We start from the raw sequence: 17,545 nt of genomic DNA, 5'->3' as shown, positions 1-17,545 counted from the left end.
CAAGTATTGTCAACATAATTCAGTTGCAATAGGCACAACACCTTCTAACAGTTACAACAGGCAGGATGCATGTTGAGACAAGGACAATATACTCAGATCAATGGTCAGGAATTGGAAGCAAATATAGCCAAGGCATTCTCAGCTCTTGCTCTCTTTTTCATGGGAAGTCATTACTCTCGTCCTGCTCATTCACTAGACTATCCTTGTTGTGGCTACTCTCTCCTCTCCACATTCCAGAGCAATCTCATTTCTTCTGGACAGGTAACCATGCCTATCTTGCATACAATAATCCTCGTGTTCTGTAACGTTGCCCATGACCCATGCTAGAATTTTTAGAAAGAATACAGATGTTTAACACATCTACTCAGTATGTGAAGGAACAGAACACAAAGTAGACAAATCTGGGAATAATTTCCAATTGCTATTTCCTGTCAGAATCTTTAACATATTTAGGGAGAATTGTCAGTTTGCATATCTTGATTTTTTTAATCAAAAATAAAATAATAGGTGGTTTGGCAGACATGGAGCTTTAAGATATGAGTGAAATTTTATACGATATTAAGTTCTGAATGTACTGTGGAACCAAAATGAGGGATATATGATACCTCTAACATGGACAATGGAAAAAAAATTAAATTCCATGAAAAAGTTCTTTTCTCCTACCAATCTTTCAATAGTCTCCTGTTGTTTCCATGGCAGCTTAATAGAGTTTATAACCTATAAAGTCAGTACATACCTAAGATGAGATAAAAATTCTAGAAGCACAATGATCTCACCCACTGAGAGCAGGTTGTGGTAATTCTCCAACATTACATCAATGTACAAAGCCCTCTGAGCAGAGTTCAGGCATTCCCACTCTTCCTGAAGGAAGTCCACAGTCACATCCCTGAATGTCAACAGACCCTGAAATGAAAAAGTACAGTTTGACCATGTGATCCTGGCAGAGTGCTTTTCTGAACATAAAGAGACTTAAGGAGATTAGGGATGTAGATAAGCAAAAACAGGGGTTGGAGAGATGGCTCAGAGGTTAAGAGCATTGCCTGCTCTTCCAAAGGTTCTGAGTTCAATTCCCAGCAATCACATGGTGGCTCACAACCATCTGTAACAGGGTCTGGTGCCCTCTTCTGGCCTGCAGGCATACACACAGACAGAATATTGTATACATAATAAATAAACAAATATTAAAAAAAAAGCAAAAACAGTTAAAGAGGAAAGAGAGAGAGAGAGAGAGAGAGAGAGAGAGAGAGAGATGAGAGAGAGAGAGAGAGAGAGAGAGAGAGAGAAACAAGATTTCTAATGTGGTCACATTGTATAATGGGTTTTCTAACTCTGTGAAAACAGGGTGACACAAAACTCTCACAAGCATATACACAAAAGAACAGACATTTAAGGTCCGGACATGATTATCTATCTGTTAAGGATGCTGTGTTTATATCAAAGGATCACAGCACACATGCCCCAGAAGGAAGATTTATGATGAGGTGATGTGCTTTAAATACTGTCTCTGAAGCCAGGCGGTTGTGGTGCACAGCTTTAATCTCATCCTTGGGAGGCAGAAGCAGGCGGATCTCTGTGAGTTTGAGGCCAGCCTAGTCTATGGAGTGAGTTCTAGGATAGGCTCCAAAGCTAAATAGAGAGACTGTCTCGAAAAACCCAAAACCAAACAAACAAAAACCCTCCCCCAAGCCTCCAAAAACAAAAACAAAAAACAAATGCTGTATCTGTAGATCATGCTAAAATACTGACACTTAATAAATTCTATGCATTCTTGGATCTTAAAAGGAGTCTATTCTAACATGCTCGGTTTGTATCTTTAATGTCTAAGTTCAATGCCATTCCATTAAGGAGGCAGGAGTAGATTGTGGAAGCCCAAAAATGTATTTCCACCTGGACAAATGGTCAGACAGTTGGAACTTACCTCTATTCCTTCAAGGTTATTGTGTTTCTATCACAAAGGTCCCACCTAGACTTAGATCAGAGAGTTCTACTCTCTCAAGATTATTGACAACAAGTGTGGCTAATAGCCAGACCTTGTATTTTAGGAACAGAGAAGAGATATGTTTCTACTTCAAACAAAAACCTAAGGGTTCAACTAAGGTTCCAATTCCCTTATGGAGAAAACACTGAATTCTACCCAGGGATTGCTTTGCCTACAGAATGTTTTGGTCTAGGGTGTGAGCTGACCTGTTTTGTTCTAGCAACAGAATGTAGCCTACAATCTTCAACTGGTCTGTTTTCTTTTATCATGTTAATGCAGTTTTTTAAATCTTACACCTACTTCTTGGGGGCGGGGTATTTTAAACAATTGGAAATTAAATGTGGGAGAATTCAGTATTCACTGGAACTCTCTCCCGATACTATTCTATGTTTTTCTGTTTTATTATTTTCGTGCTCTATACTTGTATTCCTAGTCCCTGTATTTTTGTCATGGCTGGTCCCTGACAGTAGATATGAAGGCAGAATTTCATGATTGGCTTTATAGGTAAAGAATTTTGGTTTTTCCAAAATAGCAATGAGTGTAACAGCACTGTATCCTGTCAACTTGAACACTAACATGTGAGATCAAGTCTATATGATTACTATTATAAGAATATTTGATCCGTCAACAAGCAGACAGGAAAATATACATCAGTCACATTGGATATAATCTAAAATTAAAAAAAAAACAGACGTAAAGCAACTTAGACATATAACAATTTCAAAAGCTCTGGAGAATATTTCACTCCCAAGAGTTATAAAAATTGAGGTAAGTCTAAAAACACATGAAACAGTGTTTTAGTTGCAGCTAAGCATGTACATGTGAGTGGAGTAGTGAAGATGCCTTCAGAAGTGACATAGATTCCCATGAGACAATGAAGATAATCAAATTCTGTGAGAATTATACTCACTTTTCAGTGTTTTGCAAATAAAATATAGCACAGAAAATTGGCTCAAAAGAAATTTGAGCTATTGTGCCTGGATTTTGTAAACCTCAATGTGTTCTTCTTAGAATTTATGCAGTATTGAGTGGGAATAAGTCTGTACCAGCAACATTTTTGATAGGTGCTCATACCTAGGATTTATTGAGAATTACATAAATTAAATACCAAGGAAATAAAACTGTCAATCAAAAAATGGGCAAATGAAGTGAAGTGACATTTTGTAAAGACAGAAACACAAATGGCCAATAAATATTTTAAGTCTTCAGTATCCTTAAAACATCATTATGGAAACCCAAACTAACACTACTCTGAAATACTGCCTTACCCCAGGCTGAGAATGGCTGTCATCAACTAACCTGACACCAAATGTTCAAGAGGATGTGGAAAGAACCATCATTAACTGTTGGTATATGAGGGGATATGTAAATTAATATAGCCATTATTATAGTCAGTTTAGCGAATACTAAAATATTGAAGATAGAACTAATGTATGACTCAGCAATGTCACTCCTGGGAAGATAAATGAAACTCCACTCCCCAGTATAGAGATATGTATACCCCATGTTCATTGCTACATTATTAACCATAGCAAATTATCAGAATGACCTAATTATCAACAAAGGAACTGATGATGAAAATGGTATATATAAAATGGAATATTATAAAGCTGAAGAGAAATATGCAATAAAAGTTTGCATGAAAGTGGAAGGACTAAAAACATGCAATATCAAGTGAGGTCACACAGTAGCAGAAAGAAGAAACTACATTTTCCCTCATATGTTGAATCTACTGTAGGCCCATATTTTGGTATGGTGTGGCAGCCAGGTGACAAAGCCATAGGCCCCATCCAAGGGGGTCACGTAGCTCTGCAGACAAGCTGTCTCTGCCTAACAAAGGTAAGGATGTTTGGTGCTCCTTCCTTTGTAATTTGGAGGATATCTTATAGAGATGCTAATTCAGGCCTACGTGACAGCTAGCATGTTCAGCAGACAGGTAGATGCAGATGTGACAAAAGGCCATTCACCTGGTAACCCAGGAGACAGTCTAATGTATTTTCCTGCTCAATTTATGTGATGGTATATAAGCTGTTTGGATAATAAACGTGGGGAGATCTTCAGGAAGAAGAAGCCTGAGATGCCCTTTCGTGATGACTGTGTAAGCTGTGTCTGATTATTCCTTGCGACTCCGTACCAGTTCAGTTAGGGAAAAGAGTTATCTGTGTTGGAGCCACACGGGCTCCAACAATCTACCAACAACATGTGCATATAGGAAACAACGTACAAGTGGGTACAGCAGAATATGGAGAAAAGAGAACAAGAAATGTTTAAAAACCAGGGTTGAGGTAGGACTGCATGCAGGTAATGAACCATTTATGGAAAAGGATATAAAGCTAAGTGATTTTTTGGTTCTGATTTTGTTACATTTTTTTTTGTAGTAGACATGTTCAAAAAATATATTTGACAGTAAAAATATAAAATTCCTTGTGAGGCTGCAGAACTTCTATTCCCAATGACTACTCTAACTGTATAAAAGTTCAGAGTTTTATAGTCTTTAGGCTTGTTTAATTTCAGTGTGTGATTTTGTTGTTTTTTGTTTGAAAATTTTTTATAATAAATTTTAAAAAATTACCAGAAGCAAAAAAATCAAAGGCTTGGAATGTCTGAACATATAACATTTCTAGAAAAAGAGTGGACATGACCACTGACCTGGGAGTTTACTGGAGAATCAGCCATTTCTTTCTGTTTCTCTTTAAGTTTCTCTTTCAGGAGCAATGAATAGATGGCTTGCTGCCCTTTTATATAAGGGGTCAAAAAGCAAAAGTTAATACGGAAAGCTTAAAGAACAATTTCAAACCTCATGAAAAGACTCAAGTAACAGAATACACCAGGTGTCTGGTCAGTCTCCCAAAGCCAGAAGAACATGGAATGACATTTAAAGCCTGGAGAAAAAGAAATTCACTGTCAACCATGTTGTTTTATCCAGAAAAATTCTACATTAAAATTTGATGTGCAGTTCAAGATAATTATAAACCAAAACATTCAACAATGTTTTTCATTTCAACAAAGGAGGACAGCAGACACTATATCAAAGGCAAAATATATACAGGAAAATCAGAGGAATTATCTAAACAAGAGAAACAATAAGTTTTACTTGAAGAAGAGATAAATACAGGAAAACTGAGAAGTAATCACCCATGGGCAAGACAGAAAATCACTAATTCTCACAGAGAAGAAAGAGGAATACTATCAATAATTCAACCAGCAACAACATCAAAAACAAAAGCATAGAGAATCAAAATGCTATCAACAAAATATCTAGCCACTCTCAGAATCAACAAAGAGAACACTCAATTAAAAAAAAATAAATCCTTAAGTCCATATAGCATATGACCCAGCTGTTCCATTCCTTCACATACTCAAGGAACTCAAGGGTGGCAGCATCCTATTTTACATATACTGAAAAATGGATGATGTGATTCATATATACTATGAAATATCATTCACCCATAAAAAACTGAAATTATTAAGTTTGCAGCTAAATGGATGGACACAGAAAAGACCATATTGAGTGACGTAACCTAGACCCAGAGAGACAGACACTGCATGTTCTATCTCATAGGAAGTTCCTAGCTCCAAATCGTCAGATCTGAGTCCACAACCTGGAGTGACTGCAGGAACCAGAAAAGTAAAAAGAAAGCACTGTGGGGTGTGGGGGTGATAGAAAAGGGAATAACACAGAACAAGTGAGCTGAAGGGAAAAATGGAAAAAACAGGAGGAGATTTAGTTATGGAGAAGGGTCAGACATAAACACTGAAGACGGAGGGTATGATGTCTAAACATCATAAAGAATCCATTCATTTATTCCTTGAATATAATGCATCTAAGGAAAAATGCCTACAATACACATAAGTCTATGAATGCACATATATTTATAGTGTAAATAAAAATTTCCCATCTGGTCTGATACTTTCCCCCATAAGAGTCACAGATTTTCTAACAAAACCACCCACACAAGGCATGAGAATCCTGCTCTGAAGTTGTTGGTCACAGCTGTCCAAGAGGCTTCCTAAACATTATAGGCCATTGCTGTTCCCCATGATTGGCTCCCAGAGGTAGAAGGTGAGTCTCAACTATTAAAGCAGCCATGTACTTCAGACATTGAAGCCAGAGAACTTGAGATGGATCAGAACTTAAAAGCATCTTTCTGGGGATGCATTTCATGATACCAGAAGAAAACATGAAAGCTTCCAAGGTAGGGAGCCAAACAACAGTCTTACCCCTTCACGATTCCTTTGAACCAAAAGAATGATCTGCACTGCACGCTAACTCTAAGGGTGCAAGAGTGACACACATACCAAGATGGCAATCAGCAGCTTCTAATTGGACTTAAGACCTTCTCAACAAGACGGAAACCTAGCCAGTTCCCTATGGCTAGTGAAATTAGGGATCTAGGAGGAATCTACAATCACTATTTCATTAAATCAGCAGAATCCCTAACTGCATTCTAAATATTTTCCTTATTCCCACAAATAAATGTAGCTCATATCTCATCAAGCAAAGTTCTTTTTGGAACACATGGAGATTATTACAGAAAACCACAATCAGTCAAAATGCAGAGTTGCGATGCTCAGTCCCTTCTTACACATAAACAAAACAACTCCTTCACCTCAGGCTCAGAGATCACTAAGTAAGTCAGATGGGAACATTTCAAGAGTCAGAAGAACAGGGTATTTGGTTTGACATTGTATCTCCTAGAAATGTTAGAGAAGCTACATGCTTCAAATCTTACAAAGGGCTGCCTAAATAGGAGCAGAACAAGGACAACACCAAGAGACACGCTAACATGGGAAGAGAAAGCTCACTAGGCCTCAACCCTAGTCAAACATGAAGGAATTCTGAGAGATGGAGAAATAGTCTCCCCCAGAGAAGAGTGCACCATATGGTTATCCAACACCAAACGTTCATGCCTGAAAACATACAAGCTGAGTAAGTTGTATTTTTATGTTTAGGAATTCAAACAAACATATAAGAATGGAAAAAAAGATTATTAAGAAATAATAAGGTGCATGTAAAGTCAAGTTTTTGGACGACCTAGATAAAAATTTTTAATGTTTTCTATTATGCCTAATCACAGAGTTAAACTTAATAAGTGGCTAGAGAGATGGCTCAATGCTTCAGAGTACCTGCTGCCCTCTTACAGACCCTTCACTATAGAGGGACGCTAAAAAGTAATCCCACACTAATTCAGAATTAAGTATAATAAGGAGTTATTTATTTAGGGGTAGACTCACTGATCAAGTCCTTTGCATGGACAGGGAACAGGAACCGAATCCAACAGCCAGGAGAGAGGGCACGCAAGCTTTACGGCTGCATTTACAGTATAAGAGACCATGCCCAACTGGGCTGGTATCTTAAAGCCCATTGGCTGAAGGAGTTCCCACAATAGCACCACATTTTGTCTAAAAAAGAGAGTTCTAAGCCTAATATAAAACTATGTACAATAAGAACAAATATCAAGTATAAAAATTAGAATTACAACCTGCATAAACAATATCAAGCAAGAAACATATGCTAAATGTTTCAATAACTATCCTATCCTAAGGAGTCTAAGTCTTGTATTAGAAATAGTTTGGTCAGGTCATGTGAGAAAAGTAACTATGACTATCTAGTCTTTGGTGTGGGAGGTCCTTCTGCCTATGTGTTGCTTTTATTGGTTAACGAATAAAGGAACTGCTTTGGGTCTATAGCAGAGCTATGGGGGAACAGAGCTAGGCAGGTAAAACTAAGTGGAATGTTGGCAGAAGGAAGGCGGAGGAGAGAGATGCCATGGGGCCGCCGCCAGAGACAGATATGCTGAAACTTTGCTGGTAGGCCACAACCTCGTGGTGATATACAGATTAATAGAAATGGGTTAAATTAAGATGTAAGAGTTAGCCAATAAGAAGTTAGAGCTAATGGGCCAAGCAGTGTTTTAATCAATACAATTTCTGTGTGATTATTTGGGGCTAAGCTAGCTGAGAGACTGAAACTAATGAGTGTCTCCCTCCAACAACTGGTGCGCCAATGTGGTGGATTAAATCCATGTAAAACCTGAGAAAGCTTAAAAAGAAATCCTACACACAATGGTTTGGTAGTGGCATTTTCTTGGGTGGGCTCTGTTTGCTAGAGACAGGCAGAGGTATGGCTTCTTTGGGAAATGATTTCCTAGTTCGGCCTTGGGGAGGAAACTTCGTGGTTTTAAAGTGCAGCTTCCTGGGCCATGCTGTCAGCACGAACTCTGGCTATGGAGCATTTGAATGGAATTTGTGGGCCAGGGTGTTTGTGTCCACTTGGGGTTGGGAGGAAAGTGGCTGAGACCATGCCTGTGGCTTGGCGCTCCCAGCAGGAGCAGGTATATTAGGCTTGCACAGGCAGGAGAGCATGGCAGATTCCTGACGCCATACACAGAGAAGTTTCTAGGCTGCACAGAGCTCTGCGTGGCAGATTTGGCTGTTACTCAGAAAGAAAGGGTTTACGTGCTGCATGCGCATTCTCAGGGTTGGAGTGCTGAGTGCTGGTATTATTTTCAGAAATGATGAGAACACTAAAAGGTAGAGAATGTGCTAGAATATCAAAGCTCTGAAAATAATAAAACTAGAGGAATTAATTTGATCACGTTATAATATACTAAAATCATAGAAATTAAAACCAATTAATATGGTGTGATGTGATAAGTGATATATGAATAAGAATGAATAAGAAGAGCATCACTCACAATGCATAGTATCAATCTTCTGTAGAACCTGTTCTCAAAATTATAATAGGATACCACATGAAATCATGTCTCTACCACATTCACTTGAACTCCTTGCCACTCCTTTTCCAATATCTCCACCATACCTGCATCCTTAGCTACTGTATCGTCCCTCTCCATCTTCCAGGCCTCTTTATTCTGCAGCACAGTGAGCAGGTCTGGGTGATCAGTTGACCCTGCACATGAGAAAGAGATTCTTCAGAAAGCACCTGGATTTCTAACACAGTACTGTGCTCAGTAGATGAAGAGAAAACTAACTACAGGATTATACAAGTGATTCCCCAATTGTCATCAATATCAGAATGCTGAAGATATTTACAAAGTGTTTTCAGTTTGTGTAACTTGAATGCCACTTCCAATAACAGCTCAGTGAAAACTCAGGTGCAGAAACAGAACTAAATTATTGGGACAAGAATATTATACACTAGTGACATTCTGAATTTACCATAGCCCCAGTTTGACAGAAGCCTTAGATCTTTCAAAGGGTCACACGCGTGCAGGGTAATTTGCCAAGACACCCTGAGGAGGAATAAGGGAGTCTGCAAGCAATGCAGTTTCACCCACAGAAACTAGATCACTGCAATTCTGCAACATCCAGAATGCTTTTCTAACACAGTGTTGTACTCAGTAGATAAAGAGAAGTCCACAGTCGCATCGCGGACTGTCAACAGACCACAGAATAAAATACAACAGTTTGAATGGTTGTGTGGGTGCACACCTTTAATCTTAGAACTGGGGAAACAGAGGTGGCTGGAACTCTGTAAGCTCCAGTCCAGCCTGGTCTCTAACATGTATTAGAAAAGAAGATGCTTTATGAAGAATCTATTTCTCATGTGCAAGGCTCACTAATCCAGACAGAACAACACAAAGAATTCAGGACTCAAACACAGTAAACACAAGAATCAAGAAATTACAGTTTGGTCATGTGTCTATGGACAGAGTTCTTTGACCAAGGAGAGAAAAGACTACTCTAGACATTTTTTTCTGATGTAGATGAGAGTTATTGTAATTATTCAAAAGGTGCTGCCTATTATTATCTTATATTATATCATTTCATTTCTTTTTACTTTTTTCCCATTTGAGACAGGGTTTCTCTGTAGATCTGGCTGTCCTTAAACTCACTCTGTAGGCCAGGCTGGCAAGGAACTCCCAGATCCACCTGCGTCTGCCTCCCAAGTGCTTGGATTAAAAGAGTGCGCTACCACTATTATGTGGCTTATAAAATGCCCTTTCTAACTGAAAATGCTGTGACCTGTTAGCCTAAAGCATACTGTACTTTTCCAGGTTCTAGCTTGTACATTGAGAATTCAACACAAAAATGCACTTTTCTTTTTTCCTTTTCTTTTGTTTCTCTTTTTGAGAAAAAACAAAAAACAACGGGACTCACTATGAAGCTCTGGCTATCCTGGAACTTATTAGGTAGTCCAGGGTGGTGTAACACGAAAGTGGGCGTGGATGAATGTAAATTTGAAGAGCTTTGTCTTGTCCACCACAGCAAAGAGAACCGAGTTTGCAAACATCAACACATAAATTCAAATACTTTAGTAGGTCATTTTTATGAGACTATTTTAGCAAACAGATCAATGAAAAAAATATCAAGGTTGGTCGAGGTCATATTACCTGAAATTTATCGACAAGGGAAGACATCCACAGCAGAACTTCAGAGCCAATTTCCTTATGAGAAACAGCTCGCACCCCTGGTCCCTTCCCTCCAGGGTCCCAGCCCCGCAGCTCCTCTGACCAGGGAGGTTTCAGGGCCGCCGGGCTGCGGTTCCCACCACGGCGCTGCTGACTTTCCCAGGCCGCCCCGCGGCGACTGCGGCTCCGGGGAGTTTTCGTGTCCACGCGACACCCGCCGACTCCTCCGCACCCAGGTCTGCACCACGCGGTTCCCAACTAGCGCAATGACAGGGAATAGGTACTGGGCACTTCTGGCTTTACCTCTCCAGTCCACTTCTTTAAGCTCTGTCCCTGGGTTTCCCAGCTTCCGTTTACGTCACTTCTCTAACTCCTCCCACTTCTCCATCCCTACTCCTACACGGTCCTTACCTGCAACACCCTCCCAACCGTTTTTCCGGTTGAGTGTCTCCGCCCTACTGAGCAGTTCCTCCCTTCCACCCAGCTCCAGCTGTCAGGTTGCCCTGGACCCGCTCTGCACAGCCTCCCCTCATGCTTGCTGCCAGCCTAGACCAGAACTGGATCTAGGAGAACGCTGCACCCAGTATCTGATCCCACAATGAGTTCTGAACCCTTCAGATAAAAGATAGGCAACATAACCTCGACTTGAGTACCAGCCTCCCGAGTTACATACTTACACCAAATGATAACAGGCTAACTTTAGATGCTGGCGTCCCTTCGCCAACACAAACATGGCAAGCCAAAACCAAATATTGCAATTTTGCCTTGCGGAGAGATACTACAGGAACTTGGATTTTGAAAATAAATAAGTGTCCTAAGAAGTCAGTGGTCACCCCATTGCTAACAGCCCGGAGATGAGTTCATCCTACGCTGAACTGCTCTCAGTATCACTAGCGGTGGTCTTGTTATTTTACTCAGAAACAAGATAGGCTTCTGTGACTCATGTTAAAAGAGCTTTTTAGATAAAATATAAAATTTTATAAAACTGCAATCGTGAATGCAGAGATTCTTACTGTCCCATATACAAAAAATAAGGAAGGTATTTGGTACCAGCCCTACAAAAGTCTGTGGGTCTGGGAACACTGAGGAAGAAGAGAAGGAAAGGGAGTAAGAAGAGAAAGAGGAAGGACTTAAACATGCCATTCTCTAAACTCCATACAGCTGTTATAATCAAAACCCAACAGCAACTGTACTTACCTGCATTGACCTCACACTAGACCACAATCAGTCTAGGATAGGAAAAGGCTCACAGGGCCCAGTCTACGCCTCAGATTTTGTCTATGAATGGATTGTAGGAAAGAATCACTGCCTTTGGTTGTAGTCCTCTGCTGAATCCACAGTCTCACAGATGACTGGTTAATATCAGGGGATCACAAAGGAAAATAAATGAAGATGACCACAAGAGAGATGTTTTGAAATGATGGATCAGGATAGCAGAGAGGAAGGAGGTGAGAGTGGGCTGTATCTGAGGTGCACACAAACACACAGACACAGAACACACATATACACACAGACTGTGTGCATATACATATATGCCTGTGAATGTGAAATGGCTAATAGACTTTTTTCTTGTTTTTTATGACAAGAGTTTCTCTGTGTATCCCGGGCAGTCCTGTAACTCCCCTTTGAGAGTATATCAGGCTGGCCTCGAAGTTCCTGAGAGCAGTCAGCCTCTTCCTCAGGAGTGCTGGCATTAAAGTCATGTACCACCATCCCAAGGTCAGAAAATTTTAAAATTAATTTATCAGGCTATAGTTTTATTTTTGTTGTATCATTATCTGGTGGTTTATTTGTTTGTTTGTTTGTTCATTTTTCAAGACAGGGTTTCTCTGTGTAACAGTCTAGGCTTGTCTATTACTCACTTTGTAGACCAGGTTGGTCTTGAACTCACTGAGATACACCTAACTCTGCCTCTGAAATGCTGAGTTTAAAGGTGTGTGCTACTATGCTAATCTCATTATTTGATATATCAGATAATACTAAAAGTCAAGAAGTCTTCCTCTTTTGTGTCAATTAGTATTTAAAGTAGCAGCTTTGCAGTTTTTCTCTGCAGTTCTGATAGAATCCTGCCAGTTTGATCATGGGGTTCTTTTAAGGGTGGTACTTTATATCTGTTTCAGTCACATTCCTACTGATGTTTTATTTATATATCTATTTCATGCTGTTTAACTTTGGTGTATTATATTCACTGAGCATGCCATATTTATCTATTTCAATTAGCGTTTCCAATTTAATGTAGCAGAAGTCTTTAAAATCAGTAATCCAGTTGAACACTTGTAGGCTGTGCATTTACCTTGGGTAATTTTCAAGACATGATCAGAGGATGGGTAGGAGTGGCAAACATGTTTAATCCCAATACTCATGAGGCAGAGGCAGGCAGATCTCTGTGCATTCAAGACTAGCCTGACCTTCAGAGTGAGTTTTATGTCAGCAAAAGCTACACAGTAAACAACAAAAAATAACAAAAATTTATGTAGAGTTGACCATGGATATGCAACCCTTTTAACCCAGTACTGGGAAAGCATGGGCAAGGGGAACTCAGTTCAAGGCCAGTCAGCTCTACAAAGTGAGTCTAGAACAGATGGAGGTACACAGATGTAGTGGGAGCTGCGGGCTGTGTTCCTGCCACCCCAGCTCCTGGTTGCCTGGCTAGCTTATGCCCCGAAATAACAACACACAAACTGTATTCTTTTAAACACTGCTTGGCCCATTATATATAGCCTCTTCTCCGCTAACTCTCGCACCTGGACTAGCCCATTTCTAATAATGTGTGTAGCACCCCAAGGTGCGCTTACTGGGAAGATTCTAGCCTTCATCCATCCTGGGTCGGAGCTTCATCGCACCTGCCCAGAGAGCAGAGCTAAGGCGTATGAGCTCACTTCCTCTTCCTCTCAGCATTCTGTTCTGTTTACTCCACCCACCTAAAGGCTGACCAATCAAATGGGCCAAGGCAGTTTCTTTATTAGCCAATGACCTTCCTCCATCACACAGAGACATTGCCTCAAAATAATTTTTTATATTGTGTTTTGTATTTTGTATATTGCTCCCTAAGGAATAGCTTTCATGGTACCAGAAGTACCATGCAAACTTCCAAAGGAGGAAGGCAACCAACAGTTCTAGGCAGCTATGATGCCTATGAAGCAGATTAGCTGTCATCTTGGCACAATAACCTTAAGGATGCAGTAGTGACAAGCACACCTTGGTGGAAGCAAACATCTTCCACCATTTTTCATTGGATTGAAGACTGTCGGGTAACAGCCTCAACAAAAATACCTCTTGCAAGGGTAGGGGTATGGGAATCAAAAGTAAGCAAAGAGGAGGAAGATGTAAATAAAAATAATAAAACAAAAAACATAGGATACTATCGGGAGTTCCAGTGAATACTGAAATTGCCTGTGTTTAATTTTTCATATACTTTTATACCCCAATATAAAAGGGGAAGAAGGCAACAAAAGACTTCTTTAACATGATACAAAGGACAACTTGAACAGTTAATTGCTTCAACACTTTGAGACATCTAATCCCCTGGATAAATAAGTGGATGAATGAAAGAAAACTACAGCGTGACACAAAGTAACTTATATGTGACACTATTCCTGTGGAAACAAAACAACATCTAGTTAATACAGCTAAGGAGCCAATGACAAACCAAAGGTGGGAACCAACAAAGTCTAACTTGATGAACCAATGAGGTTTATATTTGTTTTTTCTTTAAGGCATCATGTCTGTGTTACATGCATGTCCCTGGTGCTCTCTGTGACCAGAGGAGAGCAGTGGATGCCCTGGTGTTGAGGTTACAGATTAAGTACCCATGTGGGGGTGTTAGGAATTCAAGGTGAGTCTTTGGAAAGAGCAGACAGTGCACTTAACCACTGAGTCATCCCTAAACCCAGTGAAAAAGTGAGTTTTATTGGTGTAACTTACGAGACCATGGGAGAGGGATGACTTACAGAGCAGGAAGGGATCAATGACAACTGCATCACCCTGTGAAGGTGATTTCCAAAGAAGCTGGAAACCTGCAAATCACTGCACAGCTTTCAGGCAGTTCAAGGGAAGTTGGAAGTGTCTTTGATGCCACCCACTACCTCTCCAGGCAGCTTGTCTTTTCTTGTCTGGTCCAGGCAGCTTGACTTGTGTCTGCTTCATGGCTGGTCTGAGCACCTTCTGTACAGCTCAGATTGTTTACTGTATCAGCAGTCCTTATTGATTATATATGCTTGAGGCATGAGGGCATTAGTGAACTCGCCAGTTTCTGTGACTTCCTAAAGCTATTAAATTGACTATTTCTGAGTTTCATGACATTTTCTGTATAATTGAATATTTCCAGTTACCTTAGAGTATCCAGTTCCTTTACCTCTGTTTTGATATTCTGCATTTTAAGGAGTTTTCTTCAAGATGGAGGGGTTCAATCTCAATAGAAACTAATACATAATATTCAGTCCTGCATATGAACTCCAAAACTTGCCATCTGACCAATGAGCATTTGCCCATCATGTTCATTGCTGCCTTAATGACAGTATCTAAGACATGGGATCACCCCAGATGACCACCAACTGATCATGGGTAAATGAAAAATGTGATAGACATCTACAAAGGTATATTACTTAGCTATAAATAAATATAAGAAAGCAAAATCTGGATGTAAATAATGCAACAAGAAAATATAATGAGTGTTGTCACCTAGTTCCCAGAGGTCAAACCTGATATGTCCTCTCTCATATGTGGGTCATAGTTTCAACCTTTCTTTTTTTGTGTGTGTTTTAGTAAGATTACATGTAAAAGTCAGAAATCTAGAAATAGCCATTAGTAGAGAGATGGGAGAAAAGAGGATGCATAGTAGAATATAGGTGATATGAAATTACAGAGGGGGTATTATGGGAGCAGAATACTTAAATTTCAATTATGTAGTGGAGTGATAGCAAGAGTGGGGGCTTCTGAAAGGTCCACTCAAGTGAGATGTTCATGAAGAAACTAAATGGAAACCTATCATTTTGCAACCCAAGTAAATAACACAATAATAGAGTATAGCAGAATATACGTGTTATAAAAGAACGGGATATTGACCCAGGAGGGAGTGGTGCTTGCCTTTAATTCCAGCACTTGGGAGGCAGAGGCAGTCAGATGTCTGTGAGTTCAGGGCCAGCCTGGTCTACAAGAGAAACTCTGTCTCAAAAAACCAAAAAAGAAAAAGAAAAAAAAAAGAATGGGGTATTGGATAATGTGTGCTAAATGTTTAGATGGGAGTGGGAAAAAAGAAAGGAGCAAAAGTGGGAGGGTTAACCAAAGGAAATGATGTGTGAAGAAGTCTCATGAAATTCCATTATCTTACAGGTTAATCTTTGTAAGAAATCAGTGAAGGTTTCTTTTGGACCCTGTATGACTTTAGTAATATGACTAAATAACAGTAATAGTAAAATGACTCAGTCTTCTTTTGTACTTCAAGTCTGTCCCAAGCATTTAAAGATGCTCCATGGCATAAAGCCAGGATATGGCCATCTTATAGGTATCGCCTTTCTATATCAGCATTAGCTTCTCCAAGAAGTTGACCTTGGAAGATTTAGTTAGCTCTAGCTTTACTTTATTGTTCAATGGTCTTAGCTTCTTCTTTGAACCAGGTCCTCTATTGTAACTGTGGACCAAGCTCCAAGACTGCTGTAACTAAGTCTATTTAGTCTTTAGGGATAATTCCATTGCAAGTTGATCACGAGTTTAACATTTGCTCTACCAATAGTGAATGCATGCCATCTGAGTCAATTACTTCTGTGAATCTCCTTAAATTTATCATGGCCACAGGAGTCCATTCAGTTCTTACAGAGTCTCTGTCAACTGTCTATTTCTGTAAGGTTACTGGATATATTAAGGCTCATTGTTTGAAAACCTTAGACTGTTCCTCTCTAACTTTATTTTGCAATACTGAAATAGTTTCTTTAAATTCTTCTGTCTAGATTTGAATATCTCTATGATCTGTCTTATTAAGTTTTGTAAGGCCTGTACCTTGGCCCTCATACCAAACAACTTTTTAAGAGATTAAACCATGAATTATCAAAACAAGAATTACCAAAATGATAATTAAAAGTATGTCAATCCCGGTTGATTATCCTTTCATTTAATTGTTCCATTTTTAAATCATACATTACATAATCATACAGATACCTAACTTTCTCTACCATAATTGTTTTTCCCATTTTTTATTGTGGGGAAAAAACTCGTTTAATTCCTCCCTTTAAGAATTCCCAATTTTCTCACCAAATCTGCTGCTGATGACAATGAAGATGTGAGGCTGATTGCTACTGTGTAGAGCAGTAAAAACCTGACTAGATTTCAAGGCAGCAATCTAGTCTGGCATTACTCCAAGCAAGGGGTTCAGAGAAAGCCCTCTAGGAGAGAAGAAAGGAAAACCTGGATGACAAGGCAGTTACTCAAGCTGTGTGTAGGTCTGGCCTATGCCGTTGCGTGCAAAGCCACAGACAATTTTTTTTTCCCCATAGATTGTACCCAAAATACTGGGTGCCTGATGTAACACGAATTCTAATTGGTATTAATAATAAGAACCAAATGCCAGGTGGTGGTGGCGCAGGCCTTTAATCCCAGCACTTGGGAGGCAGAGGCAGGCAGATCTCAGAGTTTGAGGCCAACTAGGTCAAAGTGAGTTCCAGGACAGCCAGGACGGTTACACAGAAAAACCTTGTCTTGAAAAATCAAAAAACAAACAAATGTTTATTTACTTATATAAAATAATAAAAACCCAGAGACAGATATAGGTGTTAATGCTGAAGGTCATAGAAGCAGAGTGACCGGTTACTTCAGTTCTTTTACCTCTACCAATGTTCAGACCAATGGGGTGATCCTGTCCTCAATGCCATCTTCAGAATCCATCCGTCTCCACCAAACCTCAGACTGAGCTCCTGTCTCCTTCTGACTTATATTCCTCTCCCCACACAGCCATAGCCCTTCCTGTCTCTGGTGTGGGACTCTATTGTAGTAAGATTAAAGGTGTAAGCCACTACCACTTGGTCTCTAGTGGCTTAGTTCTGCCTGTCAGGCAAGCTTTATTTGTTAAAGCACAATAAAACTATTACTATAGTCTTCTGCCTAGGACTTAATGGCAGGGAGGCCCCAGATGCACCCCAAACAAAAGAGGTCATTGCCAGTGCTCTTGGTTAGACACCCTAAGTACATGATGTTGCTAAAG

At 39.8% G+C, this 17,545-nt stretch overlaps 1 protein-coding gene across 6 annotated transcripts in view; it reads right to left on the bottom strand.

The window, feature by feature from the left end:
* LOC130864495 (zinc finger protein 54-like) overlaps window positions 1–17,545 on the bottom strand; it is a 48,654-nt gene that overhangs the window by 13,806 nt on the left and 17,303 nt on the right. For 2 of the 6 annotated variants that reach the window (XM_057755016.1, XM_057754959.1), the window contains exons 1-4: window positions 10,336–10,676; window positions 8,802–8,891; window positions 4,628–4,713; window positions 777–903 (exon numbers count right to left, since the gene is read on the bottom strand). In XM_057755016.1, coding sequence (XP_057610999.1) covers window positions 777–903; window positions 4,628–4,713; window positions 8,802–8,835 — 247 coding nt within the window. In that variant the 5' untranslated portion in view covers window positions 8,836–8,891; window positions 10,336–10,676. Of the gene's footprint in view, window positions 1–736; window positions 904–4,627; window positions 4,714–8,801; window positions 8,892–10,335; window positions 10,677–17,545 lie in introns of those variants that run through there. The other 4 variants (XM_057754968.1, XM_057754987.1, XM_057754977.1 and 1 more) reach the window with 4 other exon arrangements.

Source organism: Chionomys nivalis, chromosome 2, assembly GCF_950005125.1.
Source record: "Chionomys nivalis chromosome 2, mChiNiv1.1, whole genome shotgun sequence".
Classification (NCBI taxonomy): domain Eukaryota; kingdom Metazoa; phylum Chordata; class Mammalia; order Rodentia; family Cricetidae; genus Chionomys; species Chionomys nivalis.
This window is presented reverse-complemented; position numbering and strand designations above follow the sequence as displayed.